At 38.4% G+C, this 17,517-nt stretch overlaps 1 protein-coding gene across 1 annotated transcript in view; it reads left to right on the top strand.

Moving 5' to 3' along the window:
* LOC150081307 (dehydrodolichyl diphosphate synthase complex subunit DHDDS-like) overlaps positions 1–17,517 on the top strand; it is a 109,901-nt gene that overhangs the window by 83,751 nt on the left and 8,633 nt on the right. The window contains exon 6 of the mRNA XM_090380155.1: positions 12,500–12,584. Coding sequence (XP_090236281.1) covers positions 12,500–12,584 — 85 coding nt within the window. The remainder of the gene's footprint in view (positions 1–12,499; positions 12,585–17,517) is intronic.

Genomic DNA, 17,517 nt, shown 5'->3' with positions numbered 1-17,517 from the left:
CCATTTTTTCTCCTGTCACTTTTCTTCCCTGTCACTATTTGGGGAGAGGGAATATATGAGAATAGAAATAATTTTTCGCAAATGAAGAGAAAGTTCTCCTCTTAAGATAAAAATACCCCAAATTCTTGATTAAAGGCATTAAAAACTGATAATCATATTTAAAACTGAATGAAGTAATAAATACGGGGTGATTCTAAATTATTGTCGGGGTTTCCGTGGCCTATAATATTCAAACCGGAAACAACAAAATAAAACTGCTTATGAAATATGAAAGTGTAACTCAAAAAGTTTTATTTGGCAACACTGTACTCTCTGCATTGATGTCTGGAAGATATTGACGGCATTAGTTCAAAATGGCAACTGTTCAAGAGAAGGCAATGTGCGTACTTTGGTTTTTCGAAACAAAACAACGCAATGTCGTTACAGAACTCAATATGGGAAGATCCACATTCAGATAATGCTATCTGACATTGGTTAAAGCAATTTCAAGAGACTGATAATGTTCTGCACCGAAAAGGAGCGGGAAGACCAATCACTTCTCAGAAAGATGTTGATCGAATCCACGAAGCGTTTTCTCGAAGCCCATAAAAATCAACTAGATGAGCATTCATAACTGCCTTCACCTCCATGCCTACAAACTGCAGATTGTGTAGGCTTTAAAGCCGAACGATAAACCCCGCCGTTTCCAATTTGCCCAAGACATTTTGTTAGATGTCGAAGCTGATGAAAATTACCTTTGGAGATGGAGATTTAGTGATGAAACAACATTTTACATATCAGGGAGGCTAAATCGTCATAACTGCAGAATGTGGGGAACAGAAAACCCTCACGCCATTCTAGAATTCGAAAGATATAGTCCAAAGGTCTGGTCTGCTTTGTCATGTTCGGAAGTTTTGGGACCATTTTTCTTTGCGGAAAAAACAGTGACAGCGGTGACCCGTCTGGATATGCTACAGCTGTATCTGTTACCCCAGTTGGAAAATCATCAGTCAAATGTGGTGTTCCAGCAAGATGGTGCACCGCCACATTGGGCTCTTATTGTCCAAGAATTTCTTGACTTGCATTTTCCTGGGTGCTGGGTTGTGCGCGGTGGACCAATTCCATGGCCTCCACGCTCATCCTATCTTACGCAGCTTGGTTTCTTCCTGTGGTGATACGTGAAGGACATTGTGTGCAAGATCTAAAGGGTTACACCGCAACTTGAATTGGTGGCAAATTGAATATCTCTTGGACATCTTACGTGCCACGAAAGGCACGCATGTGTAGGTAATAAAACTTTTTGAGTTACACTTTCATATTCGGTAAGCAGTTTTATTTTGTTGTTTCCGGTTTGAAACTTATAGGCCCCTGAAATCCTGACAATAAAATTTAGAATCACCCTGTATATTTCTTTGATCATATTCTAAATAGCCTTTAATCCGTGCAGGGCGGTTAAAACTTATATTGAATGCTGACGTAAGGATCATAATGGTAACACATAATGAGAAAACAGAACATCAATTTCGTTTATCAATCTTTGTTTTCTAGATACAAAATCACGTAGGTAAATAAAAACACTACAAATTTGGTCTAAATTTTGTTGCGACACCATCTACTGCGGAATCTAACAACAAAATGTAAAGAAGTGGCCAGATCGAAAAAAGAATTTTGTTGGAAAATGTGTGGATTTCTGTAGTCATATTACAAAATCTTCTATAGATTCAATCATATTTCTTCCAGTGATAGCTGCAAGAAGTATGATTGTGACGTCATTCAATTCAACAAATCGTGACAGTAAAAGGGTTCGATGAAGCTATTGGCTTCGTTTTCCATGCCACGGAAGTTTTCTCATTAAATAAACAATCTCCCGTGTGGACAAAATTTGCACACGTTCATAAATTTTTAATAATTTATATACGGAAAGTTCTTAAGCCATTATGGTTATAAACAGAAAGAATTTTTCCTGTTTAAACTTCGGCTATATGGACAGTGCTCCAACAGATTCACTGCTTTCCACATATCTAACATGCTCGCCCAATGACTGATTTCGAAATAATCATTTTGAGGTATTTGTCGTTTGTCAATTCGTCATTGCCTTCTTACTATGGCCCAAAAAAGACTTGTTACAATGTTAGAAAAAATCTATTAAATTCTTTAATAGAATTGAAATGCTTCTTTGGAGTAATTCATTCCATATCCTCATAACTTTACCATTCTTTTGGATCATATCGTCCAGAGCATTAAAGCTACTTTCTATTTAGTCGTCATCAGATGATATATTTCTGTAGCTCTCTCTCTCTCTCTCTTTTCTTGAAACAAGTCAATTCTGTGCAATCTGTTCATATACAGTATCACCCATCTTCGGAAGGTACCTGTCTCGTTTTCGGACATCTACTTTCGGGAGATTTTTCTTTTGATGGCCATTCTCTTTTCTTATGAAGAAAGAATTCGTTCTTCTGCAGTTTGTCATAAATCGGAAACTCCTGATTAAGGTATTTTGGATAACCTCGCTCTTTTCTTTTATTTCAAATACAATTCATTTTTATCCAACCTCTCCATGTACTAACGTACGGTGTCTTGATTCTTTTACCGTTTCTTTGGAGGCGTTTATTTTAAAGCATAATTTCGGATAAAGGATGTGCTTCGTCAAAATTTACCCCAGGGGCTCACTTCTGGTGAGTATGGGCTTGGCACACCCAGGGTCCTGAGCTGGATATCATCATTCCTCTCTTCTTGGTGATTCCCCTTCTACTTTTGACTCTCTCTCTCTCTCACACACAGGGTAACTCAGGAATTTTTTTTTGGCTGGTGCAGCATAAGCCTCAGGCTTCCTTGCACTATATAGCTAACAACAATAATAATAATAATAATAATAACCGTCAATTATAGAATAAAATATAAAAACAGTTATACGTGTTACTGTAGGCCGTTATTTTTCCTCAGTATGAAATCATGACTGTACTTATGGGCTACACTCAATGATCACTGAATTATGACCGTTCCATCCATAAAGGACTATGTGGACAATGGTATTTTGCATCTGGTCGCGAAAGTGATAAAATAGCAGCAGTTAAAAGAATGAAGAAAATATATCACAGAATTTTAAAAGGGCATGATTGTATGAACTACGATGCTTCCCTATCTCAAACCGAAAGTCTTTTCTTTTGCTCACTGACCATTGTGGTTAATTTGTACAAAGATTCGTGTCAAACCACTTACACCTGACCGAACTGTAAAGAATTATACAAGGTGGATTTTTTGATGAGCGGAGGATGCAGTGCATTATACGGACTCAAAGGGAAGTCACTCTGCGGCAGTTCACATTGTAGTGTAATGTGAGGAATGCAAGGACAATATCCCAAATGACGATGCTCCATTTGGGATATTCCCAAATGATCAAACGTATAGGTGTTCCACAACAGACGACCTAAGAGGCACCCTGTATTCATCGCTGATAGTCATGTAAGGTCTGTACTGGTGTGAGTAGTCCAAATACCTGGTGCAATATGCCGACGGTCGTCCTCGTGTGTGGCATAAGCACCAAGCCATCATACTTGGTGCCCACTGTCCAGTCAGGTAGTTTTTTTTATTTTTTTATTTGTATGTTCTTGAGTCAGGATAATACCTAGACAAGTCAGGGTAACACCTAGACAAATACCCATCTCCACCTTGATCACCTGCAACAGCCCAAAACCTCTGTGAAAATTTCGCTATATTACTAAGCTATTTTTCTCTAAAAGGTCATATTTATAATGGAAATTGCACTACCCTTTCATCGTTGTCATATGTTCCCGTTATATGAATCAATTCTGAACGCCTTTGTGATATTTTTCTAAAGCACGTTTCTGGATGTCACGACCATAAAACAATAAAAACAATTTGCACTTTCCGGTTTATTGGACTTTTCTGTAAGTGCATCTAATTGTAAACGGGTGGTGATAAACTCGATCTTATTGCATTTGCGATAATCCCGGTAACTGGAATTGTGTGGGTTTTTACGTTATTGCGGTGAAATGTGTTCCCCCTTCACTGAAATCTTCAATCACATAAAAAACAAATTTTCAGAAACTTCTCTTCATTCCTATTTACGTATTACAATGATGAAAGGAGAGCGACCAACGAAAAGTGGTGGTAGTGCCAGGAAACGAAACAAAACTGATATCGAAATGAAGCAGGACAAAGTTTGTCATCTATTGCAAGAGAATTAGGTCTCGCTGCTTCAACAGTGAATACTATTTTAAAAGACAGTGCGCGTATAAAAGAACATGTCAAAGGATCAACGCACAAGATCAATAGTGATCACAAAACAGCGTTCAGGTGTTATATCGAAGATGGAACAGCTGTTAATAATATGGATCGAAAATCATATTCAGAAGCAAGTGCCCCTGAGTCGAATGACCATTCAAGCAAAAGCAACAAGAATTTATAAAGATATTAAGGATAAGTATGGCGAACCCAAACCCAAGTTGGTGGCAAGCAATGGGTGGTTTCATAGGTTCAAGCATCGCGCTGGTCTCCACAACGTTAAAATATGCGGTGAAGTCGCCAGTGCCGCTTTTGCAGGTGCAGGAAAATTTTGTGATGTATTGGAAAAAAATATTGATGAAGGCGGTTATTCAACGCAGCAATTTTTTAACGTTGACGAGACTGCCCTGTATTGGAAAAAAATTCCGGATCGAATATACATTGCCAAAGAGAAAAATACAATGCCAGGTTTCAAGGCGTCAAAGATATGGCCAAGGGGGATAATGCAGCGAGAGATTACAGATTAAAACCACTGCTTGTGTTGTACCACTCTGGAAAACCTCGTGCATTTAACACTACAATTTATTTCTCGTGCGCGATTAGGCTGGCTGAAAACAATATCAAGATGCTATCCTTCTGCTATCGCTTCTTTTTTATTCTTAAGCAAAGTTGAGTGTCTTTTCAACACTACTTTGATAGTCATTTATTCTCCCTTTTCTGACACATCTGCCTCATTTGTTTAATTCCTAACTTCCCTGTCACACGGGCACCGTTCACTTTGACAATTTTACACCTTTCCCCCCATACTTGGGTTAGTTCAGCCGATATAAATATACATAGAATTATAGGCTGATTTTTTTTGGTCTCACATACTACACTGCTAATTTCACTGTCTTCGGTCTAATCCTACAGTAAGTTGTCAAAAAACCTTTGTTAAATTTCAAACTGGGCACTTTACCTTCTTTTGTACTTTCACTTTTTTTTCCCTTTCACAGAATTTATTGGTTTTATTTTAGCATTTTATTTTTATTTATTTATTTATTTTTAAATTATATTCTTTTTATTCCTTCCTGTTTGGTCTATGTCAGGTCTGCTATGATGTATACGTTTTGTACTGAAACGTATACAGGGTGTTTCAGTTAAACGTTTCAGAACTTCTAAGAGGGGTAGGGTACATCCTGACAACTCGAAATCATATAGCAATGTGGGGTCGGAAATGCTTTCCTGAAGCGGTATTGTACACAGAAGACGTCGTGCAGCACAGATTCGATTTTCGGTCAATGAATGGGCCGGTATTATGGGAGATCACCTCATCGGACCTTACCTGTTATCGGACCTAACCGGACCTATCTACTTGATCTTTCTGCAGAAAGTATTGCCACAACTTTTGAGAGATGAACAAATTTCTGCATCGACGCAACCGACAATGTGGTTCCAACACGATGGAGCCCCTGCCCATTATAGCGGAGATGTTCGTAACTACCTGGATGTCACATTTGGTCAACAGTGGATCGGACGTGGTGGTCCCGTGCGTTGGCCTGCTCGGTCACCCGACCTATCATGTCTTGATTTTTATTTCTGGGGTCATATGAAATCGCTAGTTTATGACACCCCTGTTGACAATGCTGAGGAGCTGGTTGCAAGAATCGCAGTAGCTGCCGAAGAAATTCGAAATTCGCCTGGAGTATTCCAGAATGTTCGGATGTCCATGCGTCGGAGATGTGAGGCGTGCATTGTAGCCCGTGGAAGAAACTTCGAACACTTACTTTAATCCATGTACCTTTTGCTTCTTTTCATGTATTATTAAAACGATTTCTCACTTACGGTCTCTTTTCTTTTTATGGTGCTTCTGTGTACAACACCGCTTCAGGAAAGCATTTCCGACCCCACATTGCTATATGATTTCGAGTTGTCAGGATGTACCCTACTCCTCTTAGAAGTTCTGAAACGTTTAACTGAAACACCCTGTATATAGAAACGTACCAACTGTGTTGTACTACACAGGTGGTAGAAAATGAAAAAGACCTGGGTAATTGTGCAGTCAGATATGAATTTTTCTGAGCAATGCAGACAGGCTGCCAGAGCAGATCATGGGGTTTTATCAATGATATACAGGAATTTTGCTAGCAGGAGAAAAGTAGGTGATTGTCCCTCTGTATAAGGCAATGGTCAGGCCACGCCTTGAGTACTGCGTACAGGTCTGGAGGCCTCATTTTAGGAAGGATGTAGATTTGCTTGAGCGTGTACAGAGAAGGGCAACAAGATTGGTGAGGGGAATGAAGGGATCCTCTTACCAAAAGAGGCCTATGTTCTGCAAATTGCAGCGGCTGGAGACTAGGCACTTGCGAGATCTTTTGATTTGAATGGATTGAGCACGCCGAATTCTGGTGGGATTCTTGCACTTGTTCAGACTACTAACCTAAGGGGGCATAAATTCAAATTGAGGAAAGACAGATGTAGAAGTGCGGAAATTTTCCTTTAGCCAGCGAGTGGTTAATTGCTGGAACAAACTTCCATCTGTCTTTGTGCAAGTTGATAGGCTTAATAAATTTAAGGAGGAACTGGACAAACATTTAGAGGGAATTGTTTTGTAATTTTATTTTGGCTGATGCTGCATAAGCTCATACACTTGCGTTCTTGCATCACAAACCACCACTACTACTACTGTATACATCATAACAGAAAGACCTTGCTTATTGCTGTGGCTCCTACAGTTTTGACTGCTGACCCTCTGAAGACGTAGTTAAAGTCCTAGTACTACAGTATTAGGTACCATTTTTATGTTAATCTTAATTTCATTTAATTTCGGATAATCTGCTTTTACCTTGCAAGCATTCTCAATTTATTCCATTGTAATTACAGGCCAGCAACCCTACTCAAGGTATACTGATCAAATACATTTGTTTGTTTATATATATAAAAAAAAAAAAAAAAAATATATATATATATATATATATATATATATATATATACACACACACATAATTCAGATGGAAAATGTCACGTGATTAACTCCAGAAAGTAAAATTTGAGTATACGAAAAAAAGAATTTTTCTAATGTTCTTTTTTAATTTATTAGTTTTACATGTACTGTATATGACACTGGCAAAGTATTAAGTGGCGAGGTATTCTATAAAATGCCAAAAATCTTAGATAAAGTATCAGATAAAGCTATAGTCATTTCACACGCTACGTCCTTCGTTTTCGAGGAGTCGAAGTTATAGAGAAATATCACAGAATAAAAGGTCACGTGACGCGCTACGCTCTTCCTCTCCTGAGTGGCTGATTGTTAGGAACGTGCAATTCCTTTGTGAAATTAGCGAGAGTTCGTTAGTTTTGCTTTGCTGTCGTCCATTGTGGGTGTCCTCGTTGTGCTGCTGCCGTGATTTTTGTTTTGCTTCCATTTGTTTGTTCGCTGTTCAACCCCAATGGAACGAGTGACTGCGAAAATGTTGTATGGTTTGGAAAAGGACGGATGCAAGGCTGTAATTGAATGGTGTATGAGTGTGAATTTGATAGCTACTAAATACAAGTGTTTTCAGTGTGGATGTTTGATGAGATTGGCCGCGCGGAAGGATATTTCGGATGGTTTTGAGTGGGTGTGTAGAAAGAAAGGGGCCAATTCTCATCGTGTTAAAAGGTCTGTGCGAAAGGGATCGTGGTTTTCTGAGAGTAAATTAAGTATGATTGAGCTTCTTCTTCTCACCTATTTTTGGGTTGGAAAGACGCCGTGTGAATTTGTTTTAAATGAGATGGGTGTGAGTCAAACTACGTTGAGTGACTGGAGGAGGTTTTGTAGGGAGGTGTGTGTCGATCTGTGTGTGAAAGAAAGTTGCATGATTGGTGGAGAGGGTGTTGTTGTTGAGATTGATGAGAGTAAGTTTGGTGAAAGAAAATATAATCGAGGTAAAAGAGTGAATGGGAAGTGGGTGTTTGGCGGGGTTGAACGAGGCTCAGTAAGGTGTTTTTTCAGGGTGGTTGAAACTAGGAGTAAAGAAGTTCTTCTAGACATTATTAAGACTTCCATTTTGCCCGGTACAACTATAGTATCGGATTGCTGGAAGTCTTATGAATGCCTAGATGACGAAGGGTTTAAGCAGCTCGCTGTAAACCACTCGCTTCACTTCAGCGATCCTGAAACTAGTGCTGACACCAAAAGTATCGAGGGTACATGGAGTGCCATTAAACGGCAACTGTCATCCAGAGCTGTCAATGATCAGTTTGACTCCTACCTCGCAGAGTATATGTGGAGGCGTAGTCATTCCGGCAGCGACAACATGATGGTGTCTTTCCTCAATGCCATCACAGAAGTATACAAGCCGACAGGCGAGGACAGTGGTTGAGGGCATCCCACTAATCTAGTGAGTACTGATTTTTTTCTTTATTTAATTATTTTATTTTTTTGTGTGTAATGTGGTTTCTTGACGATTTGAATTGTTTAGTGTGTTTAAGCCTGAAAAAAAAAATTATATCTGTTCACCTTATTACAATGTGTTTGTCGTGCACATGAAATAGCCTTGTGTACTGTCAGGAAATGGGGAGGTGGGAGCCGCAGAAAAAATATTTTAAAAATGCCTCTTTGTTCCCATTACTCTTCTTACTGTTTGTGTTTAAGATTATTACAATGTTAGCAGGGGTTCAGGGGTAGAGCTTCATAGCTATCTCCCCACCTTATTGTGGGGAGAATAGCTAAGAAAAGGAACAGGTGCATGTATACTTGGGTGTACACCAATGCTAGGAGTTTGGTAAATAAATTTGAGATACTGCTCAAAACATCAAAGGCAGATATTGTTGGGATATCAGAGATGTGGTGTCACTGCAGAACTGGAATTTGGGGAGTACAATGTGTACAGAAAGGGGGGAGGGGTTATGCTATTAGTTAAGATACACAAAATCCAAGGAAGTGAAGCCAGTCGACATCACTGGACAGTGCGGCGTCGAGTCAGTTTTATAGGCATAATGACTCTGATGAGTATAATAAGAAACTGTAGGAGGAAATAGTGGGCCAGTAAATCAGTCATAATGGAGGATTTTAATTTCCCAGATAATGACTGGAATTTGTGGGTTGGTCACTCACACACTAGCAAGGCTTTTGTGAATTTATTGCACAATTGTTTTCTACATCAGCATGTTTGGGAGGCAACTAATGGGAGTAATACTCTTCATCTCATTATCAGTAGTGAATCTTCATGCATTAAGAATCTGCAGATAGAGGAATCACTAGGTGGCAGTGATCACAGTGTGCTGAAGTGGGATATACTCAATGAGTTAACTACCATCAGGGGCAAAGGAAAGGGTTTTTGCTTTCGTAAAGGCGACTGTGGTGGGCTGAGACAGTATTTAAATTCTATACAGTGGGACCAACTGATGATGTTACCAAAATCAAATTCAAAATGGGAAGCATTTAAAGAATTTATCTTGGAAGCTATTAGGCTTTACATACCAACTAAGAAATATTGTTCAAGGTTTAGACATAAATGGATGTCAGATGAACTAATGAGACATGGCAGAGAAGAAAAATGCATGGGATACATATAAATTAATGGGTGACATGGAAGCCTATGATAGATATAAGCTGGTCTGTAACCAAGTCACAAAGGAGATTAGGCAGGCAAAGGCAGATTATAAGAAATCCTTGGCAGAGGATACAAAGAAAAACAGCAAAGAGTTCTTAATCTATGTCAACTCTAGAAGGAAAGCGATGAATCAGGTTGGTCCACTGGATATTGATGGTTCAACTGTTGATAATCCTGCTCAGGTGGCTAACTAACTAAACGAGTATTTTGCATCTACATTCACACATGAGGAGTTATTCAGGGAGGGGGAATGCCAGAGGTGTATTAAACTCGGTCAGTGAGCTGGATGATTTTGTAATAACTGAGAGGAAAGTGGAGAAGAAATTGTTGAAGAAAAACATAAAAAAGATGCCCAGGGTGGATGGGATCTATCCAGTTATATTAAAGGAGGCAGCAAAGGAAGTAAGCACACCCTTAGCCATAATTATGAGAGCTGCTTTCGACTCATGGGAGATACCCATGGACTGGAGATGTGCAAATGTGACCCCAATTCACAAAGGAGGATCAGAGGATGACACAAGTAATTATAGACCTCTTAGTTTAACTTCTGTTGCAGGAAAATTAATGGAGGCGCTGATTAAAGAAGCACTGCAGGATCATCTAGACAAGACTTCAGTTATAGCTTGGTTTTGTTAAGGGAAAGTCTTGCCTGACCAATTTGATTGGATACTGTTAAATGGTCACAAAGGAACTGGATGCAGGGAATAATTTTGATATCATATTTGGATCTTAAAAAGGCTTTTGATACTGTTGCACATGGAAGACTGCTGAACAAATTGGAGCAGTGTGGCGTTGGAGGCAAATTGCTGCTATTGATAAAGGGATGGTTGAGGGGGATAAGACAGAGTGACAATCAACGGACACTGCTCATCATGGACTAATGTTATTAGTGGAGTCCCTCAGGGTTCAGTGTTGGGTCCATTGTTGTTTTCTGTATTTATAAATGATATTGATGATGGTATATCAAGCTTAATGTCCATGTTTGCAGACTATAAGAAGGTTGGCAGGGTTGTTAAGGACACTAGTGACAGTACGCTGCTGCAACAATCTAGAAAAGTTGAGCAAGCAAATGGGCTGAGAGGTGGCAAATGAAGTTTAACATTGACATATGGGAAGCAGTAACCCCAGGGTAACGTATCAACTCTGTGGTACTACACTGACAGTGCTAGAGAATGAAAAGGACATGTGGGTAATTGTGCAGGCAGGTATGAAGTTTTCTGAGCAGTGCAGACAGTCTGCAAAAGTAGCTCATGGTGTCTTGTCAATGATATACAGGAATTTTTCTAGCAGGGATAAAGAGGTGATTATCCCCCTGTATAAGGCAATGGGAAGGCTACACCTTGAGTGCTTTATACAGGTCTGGAGGCCTCTACTTTAAGAAGGATATAGAGCTGTTGGGACAAGTACAGAGAAGGGCAACGAGATTAGTGAATGGAACAAAGGGTTGCTCTTACGAAGAAAGGTTTATGTTTTGCAAATTACAGTGTCTGGAGACTAGGCACCTGCGTGGTGATCTGATTGAGGTGTATAAAGCCTTGAATGGTCAGTGCTGATGGGATTCTTCTTGATCAGAGTAATTGCATGAGAGGGCATCAATTCAAATTGAGGAAAGACAATTGTAGCATAACGTGCAGAAATTTGCCTTTAGCCAGCGGGTAGTTGTTTGGTGAAACAGACTTCCATCCTTTGTTGTGGAAGTTGATAGACTAAATAAATTTAAGGCTGAGCTGAACAGGTATTTGGAATGAAATGAGAGCATGTTTTTTTTTTTTTTTTGGCTGATGCTGCATAAGCTTTTTTCTTGCATCATATGCCTCTACTAATGCTAACCACAACTCATAAAAATGAGCACCCATCTCGTGAGTGTTGGCTTGGCACATCCAGGGTCCTGAGCTGGATATCATCATTCTTCTCATTCACTCACTCACTCAGAGGAGTGAGTGAGTGAGTTTTTTTGCTGGCGTAGCATAAGCCTTGGGTTTCCTTGCACCATATGGCTAATAATACTTATTAACTGCTTTCAGCCAATCAAAGTGGACTCCCCAACCAACCATTTCATTAATTAATATATCTATAGATTTAAATAAATTATTTGATAAACTATTAATTTGATTGAGGTAATATATTAATTTATTACATTAATAGCATATTGATATATCAATATGCTATTAATGTAATAAATTAATTAGCTATTCAGTAGTTTTTTTTTACATTTCATTAAATATTTTCTGGTTCTATCAATTATGATAAATTTACCATCTTAAATATTCTTTCAGAAATTGGTACAATTGCACTCCAAGTTTATTACACACACTTTTCTGTGCATGATTTCAGCAGACAACTACACCAATAATTATAATAATAACAAAAAAATGCAGTGTAAAAGAAACTTGCTATGCAGTAACAACTTTGTTAGCATTGGGCATGTGCATTAGTACTCTTTTGAGTTTTGATGGCTGCATTAGTTCCATGTTCCTGAATTGGTGGCTCAGGGAATAATTGAGCAAGTGACCACTGTATCTTACTATAGTGGTCTGGAGTGCACACCCTGTTTTAAAGTTTTACCTGGTAATTTATAATGCAACTGTATATACTTGAGCAAATAAATTTGTTATTAAAGTATCATAAATTCTGCTTTGTAATCAATGCACATTTTAATAATTTTGTTCCATTCACGTTACTAATACTCTTTTACACAGTGACATCTCAGAAGAACTAATGGACCAGTGTATGTATACTTCCCAAGCTTCATTTCCAGACTTACTCATAAGGACTTCAGGTGAAGTAAGACTTAGTGATTTTCTTCTCTGGCAAAGCAGTTATTCAGTCTTATATTTTGTAAACGTGTTCTGGCCGCAATTTACGATTTGGAATTTATTTCGTGCTGTTGTTTACTACCAGCATAATCTTCCTCTAATAACAGTAAGTCTTTGTTGGCCCATTATATTAATTCTTTTAAGTCAATTTAAAGCAATATACAAAAACATTGATTGGGAGTAACCTTTATACTGTGCACTTCACCTGTTTGCATGCATAAAATAACTTGGAAACTGCGTGCTGTTCCACAAAGAATGATTACTATATAGTGGACATGACTTTGAAATAACTTGTTTACATTGTGCATCATTGCATTTATTCAATTTGTTTACCTCCCCACTTATAATTTGGAATTTATTTCGTGCTGTTGTTTACTACCAGCATAATCTTCCTCTAATAACAGTAAGTCTTTGTTGGCCCATTATATTAATTCTTTTAAGTCAATTTAAAGCAATATACAAAAACATTGATTGGGAGTAACCTTTATACTGTGCACTTCACCTGTTTGCATGCATAAAATAACTTGGAAACTGCGTGCTGTTCCACAAAGAATGATTACTATATAGTGGACATGACTTTGAAATAACTTGTTTACATTGTGCATCATTGCATTTATTCAATTTGTTTACCTCCCCACTTATAATATTTGTGCTTATGTTCCATCTTAAATTATAACCTCATCTGGAAGAAGTTTCCAGAACTCGTTTATTTGTGTTCTACTGCAAACAAAATGTCTAGTAGAGCAATTCCTCAAATACAGCCACTTCCCGACTTATGTAAGGATTATGTTCTGCATAACTCTACATAAGTCAGCAATTTCCCTAAATGCTTATACAGCAGTTGCAACTATGTGCACTGAATTTGATTGAAGCAAAAAATGTCTGACTAACATGTAAATAGAATTATTTATTAAATTTTTTTTTTTATCTCATGCACAGGAAAAATTACAAAAAGAGAGGAGACAGGCATAACGTCAGCAAGTTTTACCTTTTGAGCAGGCCTGACGTAGCCCAGTGGTCAGGAGCGAGAGTGCATAGCACGCATTCCTTGAGTTGGACCTGGGTTCAAGCCTGTGACTACTAAATATGATAAATATTTGTATTGACGATTTATTGTAAACTCTACTGATTTGGTTGTCGTGCCGTGCTGGAGTATAAACAGAAAATTTATCATTGCCAGAATTAAATCTCCAGCTGATAAGCATGCCGCTGCCAAAGTTGAGGGCTGTGGAGATTTAGGAGTTTTTTCCAACGCATCACAATTTCTCTGTAGCTGCAGAATCAGTATTGCCAACTTCACCACATACTTTAATGTTTTGGAAACCAGCACAATGCTTGACCCTATTAAGGGTCATAAACTTGGCTTTGGGTTCGCTGTACTTAATCCTTATCTTCATAAATACTTCTTGCTTTTGCTTGAATGACTGTTGGACTCAGGGGAACTTGCATCTGAATCTGATTTTCCATCCATATTATTAATAGCTTTTCCATCTTCAGTATAGAAGATGCTGTTTTGTGATCACTGTTAAATGCATTGATCCTTTTAACATGTTCTTTTATACATGCACTGTCCCTTAAAATTGTATTCACTGTTGAAGCAGCAAACCTAATTCCATGCAATAGATGACAAACTTTGTCCTGCTTTGTACTTCTTAATTACAGGCAGTTCTTGCTTTATGAGTTCCCGGGTTTACGAGGGTTTTTTTTCAAAGTATCAACAAAATCAAAAATTACCGCATTTCAAATCACACACTAGTTTTTTTGGTTTTTTTTTTTTTTTTAGGAGCATTAGCAACTAAGGCCATATTGCTCCGGCATATGCGGTGGTCATTCCCTGACCTTTCCGCATCCTCCGTATTTGGTGGTGACGGGCTCGAACCCCGGTCTAATCAAGAAGCGTGTGCTATGCACTGCTGCTCCTTCCCACCTGGCTACGGAGGTGCCCACACACTAGTACATTGTATTGTATAGCTATACAATACAATGTACCAAGCTTTACGATATTAATCCGTTCCAGAGACACCATTGTATTGTGAAAATATCATAATGTGAACCCAATAACACATTGGTAATTCGTTCCACGACCTTGGAATTTCAAAATTCACTATATAACTTGCTAAAAGGTCGTTTTTATAGCGTATGTATTAGTTACCAATTCAAATCAATAAAATGCAGTACACTTTCATCGTTATCATTAGATAATAATAATTTTTCTAAAGCACATTTCTGGAGGTCACGACCATTAAACAATTTGCACTTTTCGGTTTGTTGGGCTTATACCAATAGCTGGAATTGTGTGGTGTTTTTTACGTTATTATGGTGAAATGTGTTTACCCTTTACTGAAATCTTCAATTATATAAAAAACATAAATTTTCAGAATCTTCTCTTCATTCCTTTGTTTTAAGCTTCGTAAACTTGTTACTCTGCACAAATCGTGTTAGTTGCAATTTGTGCATTCTGTTAAAAAATGCTTGTGCATCTATTGAAATTTATAAAGAAACGAGAAGATTACCTTGGAAACAAATGCCTCTTGAAGCATTTCTGAAGAAGATGGGTCCTTGTGCAACAAACCAACGAGTGTGCATTTAGTGGATGATGAAGAATAAACATTCTTTAAAATTTGTAAGTCCTAGATAATTTCTTTATTATAATAATTTTCTTGATTTTACAGGCTACATTTTAGTTTCTTTGTATAAATCAGTCATTGTTTAAACAAACTAATTAATTAGCTAACTAATTTCATTGTTGAGAGTGTTTTTTTTTTTTTTTTTATGTAATCCCCAAACATGAGAGATATTAGAACCTATAGTACTTAGTACCGTGCTTGGGTTGGAGGATGAGAAGACGAAAGAAGATATTTGTTTACATTGGACTTGAACTTCTGTAGGCTGTAATTTTCAGGAAAATTTTCAGGAAAGGTTGTTCAAGAAAACGGCAGTTGAATGAATAAACAAGGAAGATGATAAGTTGGTTCTGTGAGTTTGAAGTTGGACAGTAAATGGATGTTGGCTGGTGGCACCACGTGTTCGGACTGTTTTGAAAGAGAGAGGGGGAATTATAGAAGCCAATTCAGAAGAACACTGCCCGTGGAAGTATCTGTAGAAAAGGCATGCAGCAGAAACAGTACGTCTATGAGACAGCAAGTGGAGAGACTCTGTTAGAGATGAATCATTAATCAACCTAACTGCCCTCTTCTGAATGGAATCAAGAAGCCTGAGAGGTTTTGGGGGCACCATCCAAGATGTGGGAACAATATTCCATGGCTGGGCAGATTTCTGATTTATACAGAGTGAGCAGCTGTTTGGAAGAAAAGTAACGCCGAGAGCGAAAGAGAAAACCAAGTTTTTTAGATGCAGAGGAAGCAATATTTGTAATGTGCTTGTGCCAAGAGAGATTAGAAGTCGGGGTAAACCCAAAAGAGATATATCATTTTGCAGGAAATCAGGGTGTCACCAGAGATAAGCATAGGAGCAGAAGAATCCTTTTTGCGAGATATGAGACAAGACTGAGTTTTAGAAGGGTTGAAATCAACTAAGTTGGCTTTGCCCCACTGCAGAATTAACCGAAGATTGGCATTTAAGGAATTGGTAGCAGATTTTTGAGAAGTTGAAGCTGATTGAGTAGCGCAAGGTTTCTCAAAGTGGAAAGTGGAATGTAATGTGCTATCATCGGCAAAACTATGGATAGGATTTCCAGTCAATGGAAGAAGGTCATTAATATACAATAGGAAAAGAGTGGGGGAAAGAACTGAACCTTGGGGGACACCGGCATTAGTGGAGAAGTTAGAAGACAGAGAGCCATCTACCATCACCCTTAATGAGTGATCGGAGAGAAAACTGGTTAACCAATTACTAAAAACAGTTGGCAAACCATAAGATAGAAGCTTGTTTAGAAGACCTTTATGCCAAACATGATCGAAAGCCTTTGAGATGTCAAGAGCAACTACTTGTGTTTCACCGAACCTTTCCATTGAGTTAGTTCATAAATGGGTAACATAAGTCAGAATATCACCAGTGGATCGACACTGACGGAATCCATACTGGTGATCGTTGATCAGACGGAAGGTTTCTAGGTAGTTTAAGAGTTGGCGGTTAATTGATTTCTCCGTTACTTTAGAAAGAGTAGACGTAATTGGATGGGAGGGATTTGTCACCCTTTTTAGGAACTGGTTGGATTTGAGCAACTTTTGAAGCAGAAGGAAAAACACCTTTGGAATAAGAAAGTAAAAAAAGCAGCAAAGAATAGGAGGAAGTTCAGGAGCACAGGTTTTGAGAGCAAGTGGAGAAACCATCAGGACCTGGAACTTTCTTAGCATCAAGATTCCTTCTGACATCCTTTTAACGGAAGACCACAGAAGGCAATGAATGGAGTGTGTTGGGAATGGTGGGAGGTGTTTTACCAAGATCATTAATACGTGAGTTGGAAGAAAAATGGAATGGTAGCAGGTTAGCTTTATCCTTGGCTGAAGTGACAACAGAACCATCTGGTTTGGACAGAGGTGGGAGCAGAGATGAGCAATAGCTTTGGCAAGAGACCAGAATGCTCTGCTACCATTAGGACAAGGAGCAAGTTTTCTACTCTTAGCCTGTTCAAACTCTAGTTTGGACTGATTAATAATTGCTTTACAATTGTTGTGAGCTTTGGTGTAGGCAGAAAATGAAACTGAAGAATTAGAAACAAGCCAATTACGATATGAAGTATTCTTCTCTTGAACAGCCTTAGCACATTTATTGAAAAACCAAGGTTTAGATAAAGGAAGAGATTTTAAAGTGGAGCATGGGATAAAGGATTCCATTCCTGCAAGAATAACTTCACTGACACGATCTGACCAAGGAAAAGAAGAAAAGAAATCTCGCAAGCCATCCCATTTTGCATTCTTGTAATGCCAAACATGAGGTTG

This window comes from Mastigoproctus giganteus, chromosome 8 (genome assembly GCF_048544385.1).
Source record: "Mastigoproctus giganteus isolate SK-2022 chromosome 8, ASM4854438v1, whole genome shotgun sequence".
NCBI classification, from domain to species: domain Eukaryota; kingdom Metazoa; phylum Arthropoda; class Arachnida; order Uropygi; family Thelyphonidae; genus Mastigoproctus; species Mastigoproctus giganteus.
This window is presented reverse-complemented; position numbering and strand designations above follow the sequence as displayed.